This window comes from Odocoileus virginianus, unplaced genomic scaffold (assembly GCF_023699985.2).
Source record: "Odocoileus virginianus isolate 20LAN1187 ecotype Illinois unplaced genomic scaffold, Ovbor_1.2 Unplaced_Scaffold_1, whole genome shotgun sequence".
Taxonomy (NCBI): domain Eukaryota; kingdom Metazoa; phylum Chordata; class Mammalia; order Artiodactyla; family Cervidae; genus Odocoileus; species Odocoileus virginianus.
The window spans coordinates 1-25,524 of NW_027224263.1; the positions used below are offsets into that span (position 1 = coordinate 1).

At 37.0% G+C, this 25,524-nt stretch overlaps 1 protein-coding gene across 1 annotated transcript in view; it reads left to right on the forward strand.

The window, feature by feature from the left end:
* Positions 1–584: 584 nt before the first annotated feature.
* RADX (RPA1 related single stranded DNA binding protein, X-linked) overlaps positions 585–25,524 on the forward strand; it is a gene marked incomplete at its 5' end in the record, with an annotated part of 75,473 nt that continues 50,533 nt past the window's right edge. The window contains 4 exons of the mRNA XM_070462179.1: positions 585–777; positions 22,443–22,551; positions 22,749–22,840; positions 22,948–23,070. Of these exons, the coding sequence (XP_070318280.1) occupies positions 585–777; positions 22,443–22,551; positions 22,749–22,840; positions 22,948–23,070 (517 nt within the window). The remainder of the gene's footprint in view (positions 778–22,442; positions 22,552–22,748; positions 22,841–22,947; positions 23,071–25,524) is intronic.

The window sequence follows — 25,524 nt, forward strand, 5'->3', positions numbered from 1 at the left end:
TCATATTACCAAAAACCACACTTGTGATATGTATTCCTATCATGTATTTGTTGTCATTTAGTTACCAAATCATTTCCAAATCTTTGCGATCCCATGAACTATGGCCTGCCAGGCTCCTCTGTCCATGGGATTTCCTAGGCAAGAATACTGGAGTGTGTTGCCATTTCCTTCACCAGGGATATTCCGACCCAGGGATCAAACCCATGTCTCCTGCATTGGCAGGTAGATTCTTTATCGCTGAGCCACTAAGGGAAGTCCCCTATCATATATTGCATATAACTATGTCATAGATCATAGTAAATTTTCTTACAAAATGGGAATCATAGTATATATAATATTTTGTATCATTTAACATTTTCTTAGGTATTTTCTCACATTACTAAAAGTTCTTCATTCATAACTTTTCATCATTACAGAGTCTCTCATATTACATCATAAATTACTCAGTGGATCTCCTGTAATTTTGCTTCCTCATTCTTTTTTTTTCTCATTCTTAAAAAATAAAATTTGAACACCATGTAGGTAAAAGTAACAAACATGCGTTTATTAAGTAAAATATGCTTTTACTCTTGTTTTTTTCGTAGACCTCTTTGGAAGTTGCTGACAGCTCAGGCACAGTGTCCGTGATTATGTGGAATACCCTGTGTCCTGAGTGGTACAAAAGTCTGCATGTTGGTTTAGTTCTTCTGCTTCAAGATTATTCTGTTAAAAAGAGTTATCCATTCAGGATGCAGCCTCTTCCTGTGGATCCACAGATCAAACTAATTTCTACAATGGGTTAAGTATTCAGTGACTTTGTTATTTTATCAGTATTTTGTTTGTATAAATTAGCAAAGTACCATGTCAAAAGACCTTAAAAGTTACTGAAGTTGTTAGAATCTGACAAACCTTTAAATTCTTTTATCCATAAAAAAATTTGAGCAATCACTTAATAAGTATATTCATTTGTTAAGGAGAAGCATCTGAGATATTTATTACTGATTAATGAATGAGTGCCACTTTGGATTTACTTATTTTTCTTTTCTTTCATTTTTTTGTATTAAAATACTAAATTAGTGACTTGAATATAGGTTTTGTTATTTCAAGGTGCCATTTCAAAGGGCTTTTGTCAACATTCTATTTTGAAATAATTTCAAACTTAAACAGAAGTTGAAAGAATAGTATAAAGGACTCCTGTATACCCTTCACACAGATTCAGCACTTGACAACATTTACTTTATCATTTCTCCACTATAGATAGATAGATCTCACCTCTAAACCATTTGAGAGTAAGTGGCAGCCATCATATATACATATCCCTTTACCTCTAAACACTTCAGTGATGTTTTATTCTCTATTTCCTCAGAACAAGAACATTCTATTACACAGTCACCATATAGTTGTCAAAACTAAGAAATTTAAAGTTGATATAATAATGTTATATAACTTATGATCAGTATTCAAATGTTGCCAATTATTGTAATCTTGAAAGGACTCTTCCTAATTAGTATTGAAAACACAGTATTGATATCTTGGCATCATCCTTACTATCTGGGGAACATTAGAATTAATATATTAAGTGATTGCTTAAGGTGTAGATATAACTTCTTTGAATTTCCACTTTTCAAAATTGTAGAACACATCAGTCAACAGTTTTAAGCACTGTTTTTGGTTTGTCATAGTTTTATACTGGACTTGCATCTCTATGTATTCTGAACTCCCTAGCTGACCTATTAAGATTAATTACATAAAGAATGTTCAGATAATGTAGCCTTTTGGGTTTCCTTTTTTACGAAACTTTATTTTTTGGGAAAAAATTTCATAGTTTCTGAAAATTAGTTTTTCAACCAGCTATTGAGGGTAGAAACATCTCCTGGCTGGGTGAACACGGGGTATTTTTTTTTATTTTTTTTTAAATTTTTTTCCCATTTATTTCTCTTTCCTTTGGGAGGCAAAATTCCCTTTAAAATCTTTAAACAGTAGTTTTTGTAAATACTTTTTAAAATTGATTTGGGCCCATGGTTTTAAATGTTTTTCCCCCCACCCCCGGGTCCCCTCCCCCCTTTTCCCTCTCCACCCGATCCCCTCGGGCCCTTCCCGTTGCCCCAAAACCCCCCTAAACATTTGTCTTTTGAAACCCCAAAACCTGGGAAAATGATCTGTTTTCACCCCCTAGAAAATAAAATTTTTAAATGCGGGTTCTTTTTGAAAACATCCACCCCTCCCTTCTCCCAAGTCCACAAGTCTGTTTCTTTAACATCTGAGCTTTTCTTTTTTTTTGGGTTTAAGGGTTTATCTTTAAACCATTTTTCTAAAAGTCCTTATATATGTTTTGGGTAAAACTGTAAGGGGTTCTTTCATCTTTCGGGCCCTTACATTGCTCTGTATAATGGGCTAAAGTTTTCATCCATCTTTTAAGAATGATTAAAAAATAAAATTTCTTTTAAAGGGCCCTAAAGTAATTCCAAATGGTGTATATGTCCCCAAAAAGCTTCCCCCCAATCCATTCATTCTGCTGATGGGCATCCTAGGTTTTTTCCATGCCCCTTGGCTAATTTTAAACATGCTGCGATGAACTTTGGGGGGGCCCCCCGTGCCCTTTTTCCAGAATTGGTTTTTTTGGGTGTATGCCCCAAAGAAAGGGGGGATTGCTGGGTAAATTGTGGCAGTTTCTTTTTCCACCCTTTTTTAAAGAAATATACCACCTTTTTCCTTTCCATAGTGGCGGAAAAAAATTTTTGCTTTTCCCCAAAACCAACAGTTTTAAGGGGTTTCCCTTTTCTCCACCCCCCTTTTCCAGCATTTTTTGCTTGTAGATTTTTGGAAGCACCCACCCTGACGGCGTTTAATGGAAACCTAAATTGTGGTTTTTTTTTTGAAATTTCTTTTTTTTAATGGTGATGTTGGGGAAACTTTTCTTGTGTTTTTAGCCATCTGTATGTCTTCCTTGGAGGAAATGTCTGTTGGGGTTCTTTCCCCCCATTTTTTAAATTGGGTAAATTTATTTTTCTGGAGTTGAGTGGGGGAAAGTTGTTTTGTAAAATTTTTGAGTTAAAATCCTTTGTCTGTTGCTTCGTTTGCTTTTAAATTTTTTCCCCAATCTGAGGGTGTCTTTTTCATTTTGTTTAAAGTTTCCCTTTGTTGTGCAAAAGTTTTTAAAAGGGTTTCCTTTAAAGTTCCCAAAATTTTGTTTTATTTTTCCCTTTTTTTTTTTCCCTAAAAATTTTTGGGATGGGGGGTAAATAAAAGGATCCTAGCTGTAAATTTTTTCCCAAGGGGTTTTTTTTCCCCTATGTTCTCCCCTTAGGATTTAAATAGTTTTTGGGTTTTTTACACCTTAAAAATTTTTAAAATTCCATTTTTGGGGTTTATTTTTGTGAAATGGTGTTTAGAAAGTGTTCTAGTTTCTTTCTTTTAAAGGTGGTTGGCCAGTTTTCCCAAAACAACTTGTTAAAAAAGGATTATTTTTTTCCCATTTAAAACCCCTTCCCTCCTTTGTCAAAGAAAAGGGGGCCCAAAAAGGTTCGTGATTATCCCCTGGGCTTTTCTTTTCTTTTCCCATTGAACTATATTTTGCCCTTTTGCACCAGTCCCAAATACGGTTTTGATGACTTGGCTTTGTAGTAAAAGCCCAAAAGGGTCGGGCAAAATTAAATTCCCCCCCATTTTTTTTTTTGCCCCCCATTCATTTCTTTTTTTCCCAGGCCCCCCCCCCCCCCCCTTTTTTTTTTTTTTTTTTTTTTTAATTCCCCCCCAATTTTTCCCCCCCCAAAAAGGTTTTTTTTTTTTGTTTTTTTTTTTTCCAAATTACAAATTGTTGAAAAAATTTTATTTTTTTCTAAATTTTAAAAAACTTTTTTTTTTGGGAAAACTTTCCCGGGTTGGGGTAGTTTGAAAAAGGGATTGAAATTTGAATCGTTAAAATTGCTTTGGGTAGTAATCCCAAATTTTGAAAAATATTGATTCTTCCAAATCCATAACAAACCAGGTATATTTTCTCAATTTTTTGGGTGTCCCCTTTTGATTTCTTTTCATCAGTGTTTTTAATGTTTTCTATGTAAAAAGTTTTTTGGGGTTTTTTTTGGAAAGATATACCCCTAAGTATTTTTATTCTTTTTTTTTGAAATTGGGGGAATGGTATTTTTTTCCCTTTAAAATTTTTTTTTTTTTCTTCATTGCTTTATGTTTGGGAAAATGAAAGGGAAAAATTTCTGTGGGTTTTTAATTTTTAATATCCTGCAACTTTTTTTTATTCTTTGGGTTCACTCTAGTAATTTTCTGGAAAAGAGTTTTTAAAGGCTTTTCTCCTTATGGGGATCATGTAAATCTCAAAAGAGAGAGTTTCATTCTTTTTTTCCCTATCGGGTTTCCCTTTTTACTTTTCTTTTTTTTTCCCCCTGATTGTTTTCGTGGCCAAAAATTTCCCAAAAAACTAATTTTTTTGCATAAAAAAAAGGGGGGGAAAATTGGGCACCCTTGAGTCTTTTTTCCCTGATTTCGGGGGAAAAGGGTTTTCCCTTTTTTTTCCCCCCATTGGGGGTTTGATGCTTGTGGGGGCCTTTTTGTCATATTAGTTTTTATTATGTTGAGGTTTTTTCCTTCTTTTCCGCTTTCTGGAGATTTTTAAAATTTTTTTAAAAAACGATTTTGGGAATTTTTGCCAAAGGGTTTTTTTCCCTGCATCTATTAAAGATAATCAAAAGGGGTTTTTATTTTTCCCAGTTTTTTAAAATGGGGGTGTATTAAATTAAATTAAACACTTGCGGTTTTTTAAAGAACCTTTTTCGCTTTCCCTGGGGAAAAAAAGCCCACGGGGTCATGTTTTATGATTTTTTTAAATTGTTGGGTTGGTTTCCCTGTTTGTTAAAATTTTTGGTAAGGTTTTTTTGAAACCCCTATGTTACTCAGTAAATATTGGCCTTTAGTTTTTCTTTTTTTGGGGCCAACCCTTTGTCGGGTTTTTTGGAAAACATTGGGTGATGGTGGCCCCCCATAGAATTGGATTTTGGAAGTTTTAAACCCTTCTTCTGCAATTTTCGGGAAAAGAGTTTGGGTCCAATTTTTGGGGGTTAGCTCTTCCCCTAAATTTTTTGGTAAAATTTAAAAACCCTGGGGAAAGCCATCGGGGCCCGGGGCCTTTTTACTGCTGGAAGATTTCTGTTTTACAGTTTTTTTTCCCTTTGCTTGTGATTGTTTTTTTTTTAAGTTTTTTAAAATTTTTCCTAGTTCAGTTTTGAAAAGTTATAATATCTCCAAGAATTTTTTCCATTTTTTTTCCCCAATTGTCCATTTTTTTGGGCCCTTAAGAGCTCCCTGGTAGAAAGTTTTCCTTATGATCCTTTGAAATTTCATTTTTGTCTTTTGGTGATCCCCCCCTTTTTTTATTTCAAATTTTTGGGTTAAATTTTGGGGGTTTTCCCCCTTTGGGTTTTAATGAGTTTTTTCTAATGGTTTTGCCCAATTTTTTTTAAATTTTTTTTAAAAAAACCCCAGTTTTTAAAACTTTGTTAATTTTTTTTATATATCTCTTTCAAGTTTCTTTTGCATTTATTTTCCCCCCCAAATTTTTTTAAAAAGTTTTTTCTTTCCCCCTTCTTTTTAAAAACCCGGGGGGTTTTTCTTCTTTTTCCCTTCTCCTTTTTATTTTTGCTTTTAAGGTGTGGGTTTTTTAGGTTTTATTTTTTTTTTAAATTTTTTCTTTTTTTTCCCTTAGGAAAGGCCTGAAATTGTTTTATAAATTTTTTATTCCCCAAAAAGACATTTGCTTTTTTACAGTGTCCCAAAAGGTTTGGGGTTTTTGGTGTTTTTTTTTTCCCCCCATTTCAATGCAAATTTTGATTTTTTTTTTTTTTTTTTAACGGGGAAAAAGTATAAATTTTTTTTTTAATTTTTTTTTTTTAAAATTTTTTTCCCTTTTATTTTTTTTTAGTTGGAGGCTAATTATTTTAAACATCATTCCCATTTGTTTTTTTTCAAAAACATTAAAAATGAATTAGAGAAACAGAATTGAAACTTTGTATTTTTTCCCAAAGGGGGGAAAACAAAATCCCCCCAACCCCCCAAAGGTTTTTTGGGGGAAAAATAAAAAAGGAAAAAAAAAAGTCCCTCCTTTTTGGTCTGAAAACCCTGGAAAAAGAAAACCAAAGAGGGATTGGGTGGAGAGGGGGAGGGGGAAAGGGGGGACTGGGAGGGGGAAAATAAAATTGGAAAAAACCCCAGGGCCCAAATTTGAATTTTCTTTTTTGATTTTTTTCCATATGTTTTGGGTTGGTTTTTTTTCAAAGCGTTTTGGTTGGGCCTCCTTTAGTTTTAAAATTTTTAATAATTTTTTTTTCCTGTAATTGAGATCTAATTTCTTACTGCATGTGGACAAAAAAAGAGGGAATGAAATGTTTTTTCAATTTTTTTTTAAAAATTTCCAAGACAATTTAAAAGGGCCCCAAAAGGATGTGACCCTATTCGGGAGAAAGGGTTCCCCGTGTGCCCCTTTGAAAAAAAAAGGTAAAGGGTTTATTTGGTTTTGGGATTAAACCCGATCCTCATAATGTAAATTTTAAGGGGTCAAAGCTGGGCCCATTGGGGTTGTTAAAGTTTGTTGTTTCCTTGCCCAATTTTTTTTTATTGATCCTACCCCCATAGTTGTAAAGGGGGGGTTTTAAAAGGGTCTTCCCAATTTTTGGTTTTATTTATTAATTTCCTTTTTCAAAACTTTTAGTGTTTGCCTTACATTTTTGCGGTGTTTCCAAAAGTTGGGTGCATTTTTAATTTATTAATTTTTTTATATCTTCTTTCCGGATTGATCCTTTAAACCCATCTATGTAGTGTAAAATTCCTGTCTCCTTTCACAGCCTTTATTTGAAAGTAAATATTTATCTGACTTTGTGTATTGCAAATCCTCCCCTTTCTTTTGGTCTCCGTTTGCGGGGGAATTTTTTTTTCCCCCCACCCCTTTTCATTTTTTGTCTGTATGTGTCCCTTGTTTTGGGGTTTGGGTCCTTGTAGACGTTTATATAGGGGGTCTTGCTTTTGTATCCATTAAAGGCCACCCCTTTGTTTTTTGGTTGGGGCATTTAAAACCCAAATTTCCCATTTAAGGTAATTTATTGAAAAGGTATGGTCCCGTGCCTTTTTAATTTGTTGTTTTGGGGGTTCCCCTTTAAACCCTTTTCATGTGTTTTCCCGTCTAGAGAAGACCCTTTAGTATTTGTTGAAGAGCGGGTTTTTGGTGGTGCTGAATTCTCTCAGCCTTTTGTTTTGTCTTAAAAAAGCTTTTGCAATTTTTCCTTCATTTTCTGAATGGACCCTTCCCCGGGGTTTAGGTAATCTGGGTTTGTGGGGTTATTCTTTTCATTATTTTTAATTATGCCCCTTCCCCCTTTTCCCTTTTTTTCCCTGAAGGGTTTCTTTTGAGGATCAGCTGTTTTTCCTTATGGGAATCCCTTTGTGTGTTATTTGTTTTTTTTTTCCCCCTTGCTGTTTTAATATTTGTTTTTTGGGGGTTTGATTTTTTGTTAATTTGATTAATAGTGTTTGGGGTGCTTTCCCCTTTGGGGTTTATCCGTTTGGGACTTCGGGGTTTTTTTGGACTTGTGTGACTATTTCCTTCCCATTTTAGGGAAGTTTTTTGTTTTAAATCTCCATCGATTTACCCTTCTCTTGGCCTTTCTTTTTGTCTTCTTCTTCTTTGGGAAATTATGATTCCCAAAAGTTGGGGCTTTCACATTGTCCAAAGTGGCCCCCGAGGTTTTCCCCCATTTTTTTTTTTTATTCTTTTTTTTTTTTTTCCCCCTCTGCTTCATTTTTTTCCAAACCCTTTTTTCCCTTTTAACCCCACTTTATCCTATCCTTTTGTCTCTGTTATTCTAACCCCATGGTTTCCCCCCCAGAGTGTTTTTTTATCTCATTTTTTTCTTTTTTAATTTTTTAAATTTATTTTTTTTTTATTTCTTTAGGGCCTTGTTAAACATTTCTTGCCCTCTTTCAATCTTTGTCCTCCAAAGGGTATTTTTTTGTACCTTTCCAAAATTTTGTTTTCCCAAAATTTTGGGTTTATTTTTTTATATTACTTCCCAAATTCTTTTTTTTAGGTAGTTTCCCCCTTTTTCCCCCCTCTTTTTGTTTTTACTTGGTGGGGTTTTTCTTTCCCTTTTGTGTTGGGTATTTTTACCCGGGCCCTTTTTATTTGTTTAAATTGCTTTGTCTGGAGTGGGTTTTTATTCTGTTTGGGTTTTTTGGGGTTCCTTTTTCTATTGTGGAGGTTTTCACCCAAATGGGTGGGGGTTTGGACGATTTGGGGTTTGTCAAGGTTTTTCCCGGTTAGGGAAGTTGTGTCAGCCCTTTTTGGGCTGGAATTGGATTTTCCCTTTTCCTTTGGGGTGGAATTTGGGGCTGTCCCGTAATTTAGTTTTTGCGATGGGGGTTTTCTGTTTAGGTTTTTGACTTTGGAGAGGGCCTTTTGTTGACAATCAGGTCTTTGTTCCTTCGTTTCTAAAGAATTGTGTGGTATTTTTTTGTACTTGGAGCTTATTGGCCTTGGGTGGTTTGGTTTTTTGGTGGAGGTTATTTAAACCTTTTGGATGGGGCTCTTTTTTCCCTTTAAATTTTTCCCGGGGTCAGGAGTTTTCTGGTTTTTTCAGGGTTTTTGGGGTCAAGTTCCTGCCCTGGATTTTTAAGTTTTTTTCTTTCCCCAAAAGTCTCCCAAGGGTTTTCCAAAATATACAAACCCCTGATAATAAAACCCCTTTTAGGTTAATGGTGAAAAGAAATTTTCCCACCGTGAGAATAACCAGAAAAGGTTTTACAGAGTTTTCATTTAAGAAAAAGGGGAGGGAGGAAGGAGGAAAAGAGGTGGAGCCCGGAGGAGAAAAAAAGGGGACTCAAGAGGAGAGAGACAGATCTATGCAGTTATCTGTTTTCCCCAAAATGTTTTCCGTAGCCCCGACCCCAAAAGTTTTACAGAGTTGGAATTTGGGGAAAAGAAGGGGAAAGGAGGAAAAAGAGGTGTTTTTGGGGGTAGAAAAAACAGAGAGTCAAAAGTGGGAGAGTATCACCCACCTCCCGAATAGAAATGGGAACTGAAAATTGGGGTTCTTAAAAAACCCCAAAATTTTTTTCACAAAAATACTGAAAAAAAAAAAAATGAAAATCTATTTTTAGAGGTTAAAATCTTTGAAAAAAAAACATTTTAAAAAAAAAAACACAAAAACCCCAAAATTTTGAAACCCGTATATGAAGGCTTCGGTTTAAAAAAAGGGTTTCCTCTCTTTTTTTTTTTTTTTGGGCCAAGGGTTTTAGGGGGAAAAAAACAATGAAACTTAAGGAATAATAGAAGGGGGTATTAGAAGGGCCAAAAAGGAAAAAAAGGGAAAAGAAAAAAAAAAAAAAAGAAAAAAAAATTTTTTTTTCCCCAAATTTTAAAAAAATATAAAAAGAAAGTTGAGGGAGTAATGGGGGAGTAATAGGGGAAATTTTTAAAAAAAAAATTTAAAAGAGAAAAAAAAAAAAAAATTAAAAAAAAAAGGAAAAAAAAAAAAAATTTTTTTTTTTAATTTAAAAAAAAAAATTTTTAACAATATACAAGGAAATTTTCCTGAGGTTGTTGGGTCAGGGAAAGGGTTTATTCAACTTTAGATAGCTCCTCTTTCCCGCTTAAAACTTCTCGATATCTGTAGGCCCCTTTCCCCTTTTAGTCGGTGTTTACCTTAGGGATTTTTAATTGTTGCCCCCAGTCCCTTTTTTTAAGCGGTTTTCCCTTTGTTTTTTTTGGCCCTTTTGTTTGCCGGGCCCCCTTTGGTGTCTTAAATTTTCCCCCCTGCAAAGGCGGCCCCCAGGATTTATCTCTTAAAATTTAGGTTTTATAGGGTTCGTTCAGTCCCGTACGGGGGGGGCGGAGGGGACCCGCAGACAGATACCGCCTCTGTGTGGATGCGCTCACCGTGTTCCCCGGCCACATGGGTTTTTCCCCGACTCACCCCCGGGGGTCTGTGCCCTTTTGCCCTCTTCCACTCTCAGGCTCTCCCTGCTCTTTGGAGCCCCGGGCCCCCGCTTTTAATGCCCGGGGGTTCCCGTTTTCCGGGGTACCCACCAAAAACGCCGATTCGGTCGCCCCCTGCGTTTTGTGCCTTCCCCCCGGCCTGAGCGGTTCAGGCAAGCCCAAAGGCTTGGGCGGTTTCTACCCCCGGGGTTTCAAACGCGCCTTTTCCCTCCGGGCGAGTGGCCCCGGCCCCCAGAGGGTTCGGCGCACCTCCCCGGGGACGGGCGGCCCTTTTTCCCCCCCCGCGGGCCCCCGCAACCAAACCGGGCCCGTCGGGTCCCCAGGAAGGTCCTTTTTGCTAGAAACCCGGAAAGGGCCCGTTTTTCTGTGTGGGAGGGGGGGGGTTCTCCTGGGCTGAAATTTTTTCCCCTTTTCCCCTCCCCCCCGCCTCCTTTCCTCCCCCGGGGGTGGGCCGGTCTTCTTGGGATTCTCCCGTTTCCCTTTGTTTTGCGAACCCACCGGCAGTGGTTCGGGCCAGTTAATTTTGTCCCTTGCTATCCCCACAAATTTTTTAAAAAAGCTCCCTGATTGCTTCAGGGTCTTCCGGGGCCGGTCCCTCAAAACCCCTAAGCAAAGCCGGGCCCCCCCTCTCCGTTCCGCCCCCCTTGTTGGGTGGAGGACGGGGGGTCTGGGGTACTTTTTCCCCTGGGAGTTGCTTTTCAGGGACGTAATCTGTGGGGCCCTTTTTTAAATTTTTCCCCCCCCAGTTTGAAAGCCGGAAAAATTCCCCCCTTTCCCCCCACCCGTGGGGAGGGTTTCCTGGTGATTTGGGAAAATACCTTATTTAAAACTTCCCTTCCCCGGGGCAGGGGCTCCGTCCCTAGCCCCTTTTGCTCCCTCTATTAAACGTTTATATTTTTGGGCCTACCTCCCTTTTGAAAAACAATGGGTGCTTTTTCGGCGGGTATGTCCCCCTGCTAGCGATCAGAAAGGGAGTTTTGTGAAATTTTCCCCGCATTTAAATGTTCTTTCATGAATTTGGAAAGGGGGAAAATGGTCTCTTTCCCTCCTATTCCCCCCGCCCTTATTGGGGCCCCCTCCCGAACAAAGGTATTAATTAATTTGGGGTATGAATAGGGACATTATCACAAATTTCTCTTTATCCCTAGGGACGATAAAATGTTGCCCGTTTAGATTTAAATTTAAAAAAAATGTAAAAGAAAAATTGGCAAGAGGGGTAATTCTAAACGCTGTAATTTTTTTGTTCCCGCCCAATTTTTTTAAAAATTTTTTTCCAACCCCAAAAAAAGGGATCTCCCGGTGACAAAATTTCTTTTGATTTAAAAAATTGGGACTTTTTTTTGTAATTGCACAATTTGGGAAAAATTTACCTTTTTTTGGGATGTCCAAAAAAGGATCACGGGGATAGTGAAAAATTAAAACCTTTTTCTCCCCCATACTTAAAACCCAATATTCCCTTTTTACTAAATACATTTTTTTCTGATACAAAGAAAAATTAAAATTCAGTCAGTTTCTATGTGGGTGTGGAAAAAAATTAGAAATGGTCTGTACTAATTTGTGCACTTTTAAACCCTTTTAAACAAAGGAAAAATTGGGGCAATTAAAAAGCATGTGGGCAAAAAGGGGAAAAAAGTTAATTTAAAAAAATGGGAATGAAAGTGAATTGAGGTATATGGCTACCTTCCCGCCCACATTTTTAAATTTTAGGGGCCCGATTTTTTAAATTTTAAAAACAAACCCCTCTTTTAAGATATGCGCTGCCCGCTGCCCGGGCACTTCATGTGTCCAAATCTGTGTGAAACCCCTAGACGGCAGCCCAACCCGGGGGGAAGCTATTTATAATTTTTTAATGGGGGGGGAAAAATTACAAATACAGAAAATCAATTTTTAAAAATGAGGCTTTAATGAGAATAAAGTTTTAAAATGGGAACCTTTTTTGTTTTAGAACAGTTTTTTTCCCTTTTATGTTTTTATCAAGTTCTTATCCCCCAAAATTTTTAATAAATAAAGGGCTTTTTTTTCCCCCTTTTTTCAAGTGTCAAATGAGCTATTTCTATAAAAGTGAATAGTAAATTTTTAAAAGGGATGTATAAACAGTATAGTCTCTTTTACAACAAAATCCTCTGTTTTATTGAAATGGGAAAAACCAAAAAAGTTAATAAAGTCAAAGGATTTGGGGATAGCTGGGGTTTTCAGAAAATTTTTATTTTTTCAAAAAAAACAGGGGAGCCTTTACAAGCCATAGTTTTTGCCCAATTTCGTGTATAAGTGGATCTCAGTGCTACTGATGCATTAATATCATTTGGGGAGCTTTAAAGAACCATGACCACTGCACTCAGAGATTTTGAATTATTAATAATTATTCTGAGGAGGGGACCACACATTGATGTGTCTCTGAAACTCCTCAGGTGGATTCTAATGTACAGTCAGGGTTGAAAATTATGGATCTATGATCTTTAAAAATCTCAGTGTGATTAATCATCTTTTAAAGGGAAAAAAAAGTTCTGTAAACTGTGCTAGGCACAGGGGACACAAAGATAAGTAATATAGAATTCTACCCTTAGAATTAATCTAACACATAAATAGCCTGTGGACACAGCAGGGGAAGGAGAGGGTGGGACGAATTGAGAGAGTAGCATTGAAACATACACATTACCTGTGTAAAAAAGATAGCTAGTGGGAAGCTGCTGTATAGTACAGGGAGCTCAACCAGGTCCTCTGTGATGACCTAAGGAGTGGGAAGGAGGCTTGGGAAGGAGGGGATATATGTATACTTATAGCTGATTCATGTTGTTGTACAGCAGAAACCAACACAACAATTATCCTCCAATTTTAAAAATAATTAGTCTTAACAGGGTAACAGATATGTAGGATGAACAAATTACATTAACATGAAAGACTGCTGACAGTAAACAGTAAGAAAAAAAGGATGAATGGAAGGGGAGAGGAAATGAACAGAAATGTAGTCTAGGAAAGAATGAATGGTCTGGAGAGTAAGAGAATGGGTTGAATTGGAGAAAACGTAAGTAAGGATTAGGAATAAGAACAGGGTAGTTTAAATGTTATGAGAGAATACATTAGAAAGAGTATGCAATGAAGGCCAGTTTGGTCCATACAGAAATAAGGATCTGTGGTAACTATCACTGCCTTCTAGGTGTTGATATTGGAACACAAACTGTTGGAGTAATTTAGCTTGGTTTATTTTTTCATGCTTACACATATAGTTATGAGTTATAGAAACTAATGTAATTTTAAAGAAACTAAATAAATGGAAGCTTATGAAGATGAAAATTCTGTTGTAAAAAAAAGGACATATTAATTGCTGGCAGTGTATGATTTTTGTATATTGCCTTTTTGTTTATTGTTCTGTCCTGTCTTATACAAAATAGTGTTCAGTTGACATACACAAATAATAAACCTTTTAAAGTCTTGAGATTTTCAGACTGTATTACATAATACATATTGAGGTAATAACATTAAGTGTTTTTGGTTTGGGGTGAAGGAGATTTTTAATTCATTTGAAATCCTAGCATTTTAGAGCTGGGAGGGACCTTGAGTGTAACTGAGTAACTATAGCTATGAAAGTGCTTTGTAAAATGCAAACTATTTTCTAGGTGCAAGGTAATACCATGTAATACAAACTTTCTTCACTCATATATGAAAAAGTAAAAGAGAATTTTGTAGTCACATGTTTAGTAATAGGCAAAATGAGAACTCAGTCATCTTCATCCTGGTTTAATCTTTGTTTGGTACATAGCAAATCCTTAGAAAAATATTGACATTAAAGAAATAAGAAACCCAGATAGTTCTATAACTATTAAAGTGAATCAGAGGTTTAAAATAATCACACACACACACACACACCACCCACCCACCAGGCAGGTATCATTTTATAGGCAAATTATAGCAAACATTCAAGGAATGTATCATTCCAAATTTTCCAGAGAATAAAGTAAGAAGGTATACTCTCTGACTTATTCTTTGCTACCAGTATAACCTTGATAATCAAAACCAAGTAAGAATTTTATGAATGAGGAAAACTAAAGGCTACCTTCAGCTATGAAGGTATATACAGACATACAAAATTGAAGGTTAGCAAACTGAATTCAGTTATATGTAAAAAAAAATGATTACACATTGTGACTAAATAGTATTGTTTTCCAGCAATGCAAAGTTGATTTTACTTACAAAAATAGACAAGTGTCACTACCACATTAATAGATTAAAGAAGGTTGTCCTAGTAGAATCATAAAAGTCATTTGCTAAAATTTTACACACATTCATAAATTTTAAAAAGAAAATAACAAGAAAAGGAACTTTCCATAACTGATAAAGGATGTTTGCAAAACCAAATGAAAACAAACACAACTCTTAAGGGGAAAATTTAGAAACACTCCAAAATTTTTTGGGGGTCCATGCCTTGTGTCATACCAGATCTTAGTTCCCCAACCAGGGATTGAACCCGAGCCCTCTGTAGCAGAAGGGCAGAGTCTTAATGACTGGACTACTAGGGAAGTCCTGAAACACTCCTTTTTAAAATGAGGACCACTTACCATTACATGCGAGTCAGGATGGCTGCTACCCAAAAGTCTACAAGCAATAAATGCTGGAGAGGGTGTGGAGAAAAGGGAACCCTCTTACACTGTTGGTGGGAATGCAAACTAGTACAGCCATTATGGAGAACAGTGTGGAGATTTCTTTAAAAAACTGGAAATAGAACTGCCATATGACCCAGCAATCCCACTTCTGGGCGTACACACCGAGGAAACCAGATCTGAAAGAGACATGTGCACCCCAATGTTCATCACAGCACTGTTTATAATAGCCAGGACATGGAAGCAACCTAGATGTCCATCAGCAGACGAATGGATAAGGAAGCTGTGGTACATATACACCATGGAATATTACTCAGCCATTAAAAAGAATTCATTTGAATCAGTTCTAATGAGATGGATGAAACTGGAGCCCATTATACAGAGTGAAGTAAGCCAGAAAGACACAAAGACCAATACAGTATACTAACACATATATATGGAATTTAGAAAGATGGTAACGATAACCCTATATGCAAAACAGAAAAAGAGACACAGATGTACAGAACAGACTTTTGGACTCTGTGGGAGAAGGTGAGGGTGGGATGTTCTGAGAGAACAGAATGAAACAAGTATACTATCAAGGGTGAAACAGATCACTAGCCCAGGTTGGATGCATGAGACAAGTGCTCGGGGCTGGTGCACTGGGAAGACCCAGAGGGATCGGGTAGAGAGGGAGGTGGGAGGGGGGATCGGGATGGGGAATACATGTAAATCCATGGCTAATTCATTTCAATGTATGACAAAAACCACTACAATATTGTAAAGTAATTAGCCTCCAACTAATAAAAATAAATGGAAAAAATATGAGGACCACTGATGGTCTCTTACTACTATTTCTTTTTAATGTTGTACAGGCTGCCCTTGCCAATGTGGGGATGCGTGAGTGCCTGTGTGCTCAGTTGTGTCTTGATTCTTTGCAACCCCATGGACTCTAGCCCACTAAGCTTCTCTGTCCATGGAATTCTCCAGTCAAGAATACTGGAGTGGGTTGCCATTTCCTCCTCCAGGGGATCTTCCCAACCCAGGGATCAAACACACACTGGCAGGTCGGTTCTTTACCACTGCACCACCTAGTGAGAAGGTAAAATCCATTAAAAGCATAAGAGCTTTTTATTGAGGTATAGTTGATGTATTGGCCTCCTGGGTAGCTCAGATGATAAAGAATCTGCCTGCAATGCAGGAGACCCCCATTTGATTCCTGGGTCAGGAAGTTCCCCCAGAGAAGGGATAGGCTACCCACTCCAGTATTCTTGGGCTTCCCTGGTAGCTCAGATGGTAAAGAATCCTGCCTGCAATGCAGGAGACCTGGGTTCAATCCCTGGGTTGGGAAGATCCCCTGGAGGAAGGCATGGCAACCCACTCCAGTATTCTTGCCTGGAGAATCCCATGGACAGAGGAGCCTGGCTGGCTACCAGTCCATGGAGTTGCAAAGAGTCGAACACAACTGAGCAACTAGGCACAGCACAACACAGTTGCTGTATTGCTGTACAATATGTTAGTTTCAGGTGTCCTACATAGTGATTTGATATTTGCATACATTATGAAATGATCATCATAAGTCTAGTGACCACCTGTCCCCCAAGAAAGTTATTATAATGTTTTTATAAAGTTATTATAACTTCTTCTTTTGTATATTACATCCCTTTGGCTTACTTATTATATAACTGCAATTTTTTACCTCTTAATTCCCATCACCTATTTCATCCCCCACCCCCTGACAACAGCTGATTTATTCTGTGTATCTGTGAGTCTGTTTTTGTTTCATTTTGTTTGTTGAATTTATTTTAAGATTCCACATATATGTGAGACCATATGGTATTTATATTTCTCTATCTGGCTTATTTCACGTAGCATAATATCCTCCTCTAGATCCATCCATGTTTCAAGTAGCAAGAGATTTCATCATTTTTGATGGCTGAGTAATATTCCACTCTGTGTGTGTGTATACACCCCACATCTTCTTTATCCATTAGTCTGTCAATGGACATTTAGCTTGCTTCCATATCTTGGCTATTGTAAATGACACTTCATTGAACACTGATGTGCATATAGCTTTTCGAATTAGTGTTTTTATTTTCTATAGGTAAATACCCAGAAGTAAAATTGCTGGGTCATATGGTAGTTCTGTTTTGAACTTTTTGAGGAACCTCTATATTGTTTTCTATAGGGGCTGCATCAATTTACAATCCCAACAGTGCACAAAGGTACCTTTTCCTTTACATACCTGCCAACATCTATCATTTGTTGTCTTTTTTGATGATAGCCATTCTAACAGGTGTGTGGTGGTATCTCATGGTTTTGATTTGCAGTTTCCTAATGATTAGTGACAGAGAAGGCAATGGCACCCCACTCCAGTACTCTTGCCTGGAAAATCCCATGGATGGAGGAGCCTAGTAGGCTGCAGTCCATGGGTGTTGCTAAGAGTCGGACATGACTGAGCAACTTCATTTTCACTTTTCACTTTTCTTGCATTGGAGAAGGAAATGGCAACCCACTCCAGTGTTCTTGCCTGGAGAATCCCAGGGACGGGGGAGCCTGGTGGGCTGCTGCTGCTGCTCTATGGGGTTGCATAGAGTCAGACATGACTGAAGCAACTTAACAGCAGCAGCAATAATTAGTGATGTTGTGCATCTTTTCATGTCCATTGGTCATCTTTGTGTTGTCTGAGAAAAATAAATGTCTATTCAGGTCTTCTTCCCAGCTTTTAATTTAGTTTGTTTTGTTTGATATTTGTATAAGTTCTTTGTCTATTTTGGATATTAACCCCTTATTGAATTATCATTTGTAAATACCTTCTCCTATTCAATGGGCTCTCTTTTCATTTTGTTGATAGTTTCCTTTGCTTTGCAAAAGTTTGACATGGTCACATTTATTTATTTTTGTTTTTGTTTCCCTTGCCTGAGGAGACAGATCCAAAAATATTGCTAAGACCAATGTCAAGAGCATACTGCCTCTGTTTTCTTCTAGAAGTTTTATGGTTTCAGGTCTTACATTTAAGTCTTTAATCCATTTTGAGTTTATTTTTGTATATGGTGTGAGAAAGTAGTCCAGTTTGATTCTTTTGCATGTAGTTGTCCAGTTTTCCCAACACCATTTATTGAAGAGGCTGTTTTTCCCCATTGTATATTCTTGCTTCCTTTGTCATGGATTAATTGACCATATAAGCATGGATTACCAGGGCTATATGCTTAGGGGTGCCTCCTATGTGGGTTGTGTGAGCCCTCCTATTGTGAATGACTACTGTGGGTGTACTGGTAGGCAGGGCAGCTCCTGGCCTGGTTGGCTGCCAGACCCTGTCTTGTGTGAAGGCTGCTGGCCACTGGAAGGTGGGAGCCAGTCCCTGGGCAAGGGATGGGATTGTCGAGTGGGTCCATGGCTAGTGCCAGCCTGCTGGTGGGTGGACCTGGATTGCTGCAGGACTAGCTACTTGGTATGGAAGTGTTCCAGGACTGGTGCTGACCAGCTGGTGGGCGGGTAAGCCAGAGACTTCTGCCACAGAGCAAAGCCCCAGTCACACCTGACCCACAGACTCAGCTGTGGAACTTCAAGGATGCAGCAGAGAATGGGGGAGAGGCTGCCCTGGCAAGGTTTCTTTCGCCTAAAGGACGCCTTCTCTTCTCTTGTCTGTGTCATCCCTAACTTTCACTCTTGAGAAAACACTAAATATTGGAGGATCAGAAAGAGGGCATCTGGTGTATTGAGACACCCATTAGCATTTTGATAAGTCCCCCAAGGTGCACCTCGAGGTCTCTTGATATTTTCCGTTTGAGGAACTGATGCAGTTCCAGTTCAGGGGTTTCTCCCTGTAGACAGGGCACCCAGTTTGTAAGGCACTATTTTGCACAAACATCACAGGCTTAGTGGACTTGGAAGTCACGTCTGGGGCAGTCTTGCCATTTGTGTTTTGAATTTCTGGGCATCTCTTTGCCATTTGCTTTTTTTGGGTAACTAACTTCCTGCTGGCGTGATTTGGTTTGGTTTGTTTGCTTTGAGTGCACAGATATTTTGTACTAATTGCTTCCTCTAAGGTTCCACCTCTAAGTCCCCTAGGAAAAATCCTAAGTGATTGGTAGACCTATCGTTATGATCCAATGAGGAGAAAACAAAAACTTGACAAAACTTTAACAAAGGCTTTCTAGGGGGAAACTTGCATTTCTGTCTTGGAGATGTAAATGTTCTATGTGATCTTCCTAGGACAATCTGTGTTTGTGTGTTTGTTATGTATGTGTTTTGAAAACTCTGACCCTTTGGACAAAGGTCACAGGTCTAATGGAACTGGGAAGCCATGTTAATGTGACTTCTGGCTGGCTAGGTTTTGGTTTATTCTGGTTACTTTGGTAATGCACAGACATCTGGTACTAACTGCTTCCTCTAAGGCTTCCTCTACATTTTCTTGTTTCTTTCTCCTCAAACCCTCTGCGAACAGGCAAGTGGCTATGGAAGCAACTGAGGAACTCTGGCCAGGGTTACTCTGGTGTGTTCCAAAGGCCCCGCAGCTCACTGTGCCACAGTATCTGCCACCCAAGCGAGTGAAGGCTCTTGTTTCTTTCTGCCTTAAGTTGAGAACCAGGCCAATTAAAATTGTGCAAGCACAGGTCAGGCACTTTTAAAAGCCATTAGGGTGCCTGCTGCTTGAAGACTCCCTTGACAGGATAAGGTGGATCATAGAATGGACCAGGCTACTAGGGTATCCACCCCCAACAAGACAACTTCCGTGCAATGCCAGACACATCTGGTTCAAGCCTAACACTGAGCCCACTTTTCCCTGGCCACTGCCTTCCTGGCAAGACTATGAGGTGGATACCTCAGCCTATCTTTCCTGTTACCTTCACCTCTTTCCCCCTTGGTCCAGATTGATTTACAGGAGGCTAAGTGTTGCCTCTGAGCCTTCCCAAGAGGCCTTCTTCCCTAAGCTAGAAAAGGAAGAGTAAAACTTTCCAACATAGGTAAATTGGTATGTCAGTCCTTCAGTTTCACTGAGGTAGCCACACAATTCTTTTTTTAAAAAAAGAAAAACAAAAATATCCTTGTTTTACAAATGTAATCTTTACAGGACCATAAGGGTGGCTCCAAAATTAATCCAAAACCCACCAATCCTTTTACCACTTCCAAAATCTTCCATGTTTATCTTAAGAGACTTGTAAATATTTTCAAAAAGGGGAAACAAAGTCATCCTAGGAAGACTTGCCTGTATCTTTGAGATGCAAGTGTCCTATCTGGTCTTCTCAGGACCATTCATCTCTGCTGTCTTTTAAAATGCAAATTTTAGAGGGGGGTAAACTAGAAGTTGGCTTGTCCAAGGTAAATAGAAATCCTAAATGCTTTTTCTGCAAATATTTAGCCATCTAGTCAAGTGAATTTGACTTGTTTCATCGTCAGAAACCCAATTTTAATGCAACTTCTTTTGTAAACTGATGGGTTTTACACTGCTGTACCTGACTCAGACTGAAATCTTGAAATAAGAACTGAGGTCTCTCTGTGTGTGTACATGTCTTTGACTTTGAATAACATTGCCTTGGTTTATTTGTAAAAGAGCTCTATTTAATTGACTTAAATAAAAGTAAGTGCTTACAAACACTTGAAAATACGAAAGAAATTAAGCTAAGTGAGTTTCAGGCTCACATGAGCTGGGAAATATTTATAATCAAGTTAATATCTGAAATTAATGCTTGTTATTACAAATTTGTCCAGCAAGAAAAGGAACTTGGTATGAAGAAACTTTTAAGGACAGAAAATGTAAATGAAATAAGAGCTTTAGATAAATTCTCTTAAAGCTAATAGTGGTATAGTGGTAAAGAATCTGCCTGCCAATGTAGGAGATGCAGGTTTGATCCCTGGGTTGGGAAGATCCCCTGGAGGAGGAAATGTCAACCCACTCCAGTATTCTTACCTGGAAAACCCCATGGACAGAGGAACTTGGTGGACTACAGTCCATGGGGTCACAGAGTTGGACACGACTGAGCATTCAATATTAGAAAAAAATGACATTATATTCCTATATCATACCTATAAAAATCAATGCCAGACATATCAAATGCTTAAATATGAAAGGCAAAACTTTTTAGAAAGTATCTGTTTGCCTTTGGGATAAGGAAGCATCTTTTGGATAGCACACAGAAATGGTAACCATAAAAGAAAGATTAATAAGCTTAACTAGATTAAAATTAAGAACTTCTGGGACTTCCCTGGTGGTCCAGTGGCTGACTCCATGCTCCCAGTGTAGAGGGCCCAGGTTTGACCCCTGATTGGGGAAACTAGATCCCACATGCCACAGCTAAGAGTTCACATGCCACAACTAAAGATCCTGCATGCTGCAGCTAAGACCCAGCACAGCCAAATAAATAAATATTTTTAAAAGGATGAAACAAAAGTTAAGAACATTTGTCCATCAAAAGACACCCCCATGGTGGATTCAAGTCAATGTATGGCAAAACCAGTATAATGTTGTAAAGTAAAATAAATAATTTTTAAAAAGACACCCCCAAAAAATTCAAAAACTGGATGAAGATGTTTGCAATAGTATATTCAACAAAGGCATTCAGTATATATAAAGAACTAATACAAATAAGAAAAAGACAATCCAGTAGAAAAAAAATTCAAAAATATTAGGAGGTATTTCATGAAAGAGGATGTGTAGATGACTATAGGTATATGAAATGTTGAACATAATTAGTAGTAAGAGAAGTACAAAATAAGACCACGACAGATTGCCATTTTGTATCATTAGATTGACAAAAAATAAGAAATATAGGAATTTCCCTGGCTATCCAGAGATTAAGACTGTGCTTCCACTGCAGGGGGCACAGGTTCGATCCCTGGTCAGGGAACTAAGATCCCATATGCTGTGTGGTACAGCCAAAATAAATAAATTTAACAGAACCAAAATTTGGAGAGGATGTGGCTCAATGGAATTCTTGCACATTGCTGCTGAAACTGTTAATAGTTTAAATTAATATTTAATATTTAGTAAATATTAATGAATATTTATAATATTAATAAACTAAGTGAAGAGTTAATAAATACTACTTGAGAATAGTTTGGAATTATCCTATAGAGTGACTTCCCTGGTGTAGGCAAAGCATCTGCCTACAATGTGGGAGACCTGGATTTGATCCCTGGGTTGGAAAGATCCTCTGGAGAAGGAAACGGCAACCCACTCCAGTACTCTTGCCTGGAAAATCCCATGGACAGAGGAGCATGGTAGGCTACAGTCCATGGGGTCGCAAAGAGTCAGACACGACTGAACGACTTCTTCATCCTATAGAGTGGAACATTTGCATATTTTATAATCCAGGGTTTCCCTTCTGGATATAATACCTTAGAAAATGTTTGCCTGTGTGTACAAGGAGATATGTAGAAAAAAAATTCATAGTGACTGTTTGTTATGACAAAAGCTGGAAATAATCCAGATGTCCAGCAACATGATGAGGAGTAAATAGAATTGTAGTATTATCAACACCCTGGAACATTATTCACAGTAGAAATGAGGAAAAAATGCTGCATGCAGCTGCATGGATGAATTTTAAAACCATAATGTTAAGTGGGAAAAAAAGTAGCCCTAGAATACCACATTATGGTATTACTCCATTCATTTAAAGTTCAAAAACAAATCCAAATAGTGTACTATTTCGGCAAAAACACTTAAGTGATTTTTTTTAAAAAAAAACCTCTTTTTAGAAATTTAAGTATATGGTAAAACACAAAGATAAGTGGATGTGATAATGTCAGAGTAGATAGAAGAAAGCTATTGATAATCTAGTTCTCAGGTTTAGTGGTGGACTCAAAGCAGTCAATCTATTTTTTGCTGTGTGATATATACATGTGTATATTATTTTATATGTATATCATATTAAAGTAATATATTTCTTTTTCAGAAATCTGCCTGAATATTAGAGATCCTCCAACTAATATAATTATCATCCCAGAAAATCAGGTGAAACCAGAATGGAGATTGCCAAAATTAAATCACCGTTTTGTTATGAGGTAAAATAGATTCTTGTAAAATATCTCAAATATTAATTTTCACTGTTAGTCACTGAAACAAGGTATTATAATTTGCTCAAAATCTACCCCAAATTATGCTGTAGCAGTTAAATAGATATGATTTTCATTCATATTTGTAGAATGCTCTTTTGCTGTTTAAAAATAAAATATCTATTTAATAATTTTCCTTCTTTTAGATCAGAACTGGATAAGATGCCAAATAATTCTATCTGTGATGTTATTGGCGTTTTGGTTTTTGTAGGAAGGGTCCAGCGGTCAAAAAAGAAGGGTAAGCTTTTGATATTGAAAGTCATAAAATGTATTTCAGTGAATAATTCTGTGTTCATATGTGCATAATCCATTGTCTTCATTTATTCTAATGTTCTATCCATATAGATAGCCATGAAGATTTTTGGTCATATCGCTGGATTCACATTGCTGACGGGACTTCAGAACAACCATTTATAGTGGAGCTGTTTTCAACATCTCAGCCAGAAATCTTTGAACATATTTACCCAAGTACTCAGTTCAAATATTATTATCATTTTATATTTGGAAATGGGAGCATTAACTGAAAAAAATAGTAGAGTATACTAACTTACAGAATGCCATGATACTGAGCTAGCAAATTCAAGCAGTCTGATAGCACATATACATTTTTTCTATATTAATATTATAAATGGTATTATACTGTCTTCTGGTTTTCTATTCAGAATTAATTTGGGATTGAAACTAGTTTTTTTTTAATTCTCACTTTTAGCATTTTAGACATAAAAGCTTAAAATTCATTGAAACTAAAGCATAGACCATTTCCTTTGTATCCATTTGGAAATTGAATTAATAGACCCCATTTAAGACAATGAAGACTTTACTAATGTAGAATTAACTGGTAGAGGATTGAGGAACTATGTAATTAAATAAATGACAGTGGTAAGTATGATGTCCTTTGAGTATGAAATTAATATTAGGTTAATGGTGTTATACCACCTGGTCAATATTTTACTTACTTTGGTGTTGATTTTTCCCCTTATTATTCATATACATAGGTATTTTTTCCACTTCTTTTATTTATTTCAAGACATTTAAAGTATGTCCTACTATGTATTTTATGTAACAACTTAGTCTACAAATCTATTTTGATGAGGAAAATATTTAATACTTTGTTATAACAACTTCAGTGAAATTTTTCCTTGTTTGAATTTGTAACATAAAGCTATTTTAGATATGGTGAGCTATTTTCCAAATGACTATATGAATGAAATACTGATTGTTAAATGCTTGCCAAAATTGGAGAAATTCTCAATCTTGACTACATTTTTTTTGATCAGCAACAACATAGAGGTGGTAGAACATCGGGATACCGAGAGACCATATATAGGGCTGTTCTGCTACCCCTTCATTCTCTATTGTAAAATAGTATTTATATTATACACACACACACACACACACACACACACACACACACACACACACACATATATATATATATATATATGAATAGAACTAAATATTTCCCCAACTATGATTGGAGGGGAGAGCAGAAGGGGAGTTTTGACCAAAACCAAGGTATGGGTTCCCAAGGTAAGTGGGGCTTTGACCTTTCATATAACTTCTCTCAGGGCATAGATGGTTGATAGTGATGATTGCTCATGACAATTTAGATGGGTTTTATGGCCAGGTCCCTCTCTCTTTATAGCCACTGTAGCTGTTTTAAAAACTAACGGACACAGGTTTTGGCAAATGATTTTTCACAGAAATGTTGCCATGTAGTCACATTTTGTTTCTTATGGAAACATGAAATATATCTTTTAAGAAAAGTTTATATGGAGCTTAGTGAGATTTACTCTAGTACAAGAGTTGACAACAATCACTGTTCATTTTCATCTTTTGACTAAGAGTGAAGGAAAAAATTATGAAATAAATGATGAATATTAAGGAACTTCAGGCCTATGAAGGAGAACATGACTAAGGATCTTCTGGAACAGTACCAGAATCCTTTGGTAGTAGAGCATCTGTTTTACTTTGTATGTGTGTGTACTCAGAATCACAGGCTTTGGCGATTCATGATGCTGTGGAAGGCCCATGGTGTGTGCATGCTGGGGCACTGCTGGCCCAGGGCCACCTTTTTTACTTTTCCTTAAGGAAAGTGAAGAACTAAGGGGAAATTTTTTTCACTGCTTACTATATATTAGTTGCTCATAAATGTTAATTAATTTTGTACTTACAGTTACCTTTTAAAGAGGTGATGTTTTTACAAATTTATGGGTGAGGAAATAAAGGTCAAGAGAGATTTTAAACAGCTAGAAGGTGTTAGGTTCAAAAGTCTTATTTTTAGCAATCATGAAATTAAAATGAGAGATTTCTTTAGTATTCTTATGTCAGCATCTTCAATCATGAATACTCACATCTTTGTACAGTTTTTGAAATAAATGAAAAACAATATAAACCAAGAGAATTATTCTTAGTCATTTGAACGGATTTTATTTCTTTTCATTGCTCCAAATTAAAGAACTAGTAAATGAGAGATACAGGAAATAAATTTATAGGTATTATCATGCTCTAGGGAAATATTTATTCTCAAATGAGAGCTTACTGTTGATAGGAAATTGCAAGTATTTATATTTTATTTCTTCATTTCCTAATTTGTAAGACAACTGTTTTGGCACATAGTAAGTTAAAATTTTAAAAGATATTGTTGGATAAGTAAACTCTTCCTAAATAACCTGAGAGTTAAAAAACAGTTGATAGCTTTTGAAAGTGGTTGAAATCTGAAGACACGATAATCTCATTTTCAAGGAATCTTTTTAGTCTATCTAGTTGGTGAGGAAAGCCAACAGAAAAGAATACGTGGTAGAAGCCCTGTCTTTGAGATTTAAAGTCTAATTGAGAGAAACACAATTAAAACACTTGCATAAACAAGTTCACATGAATAGTGTGTAGCCCTATCTGATGGAAAGAGAGAGTAATTTCAGG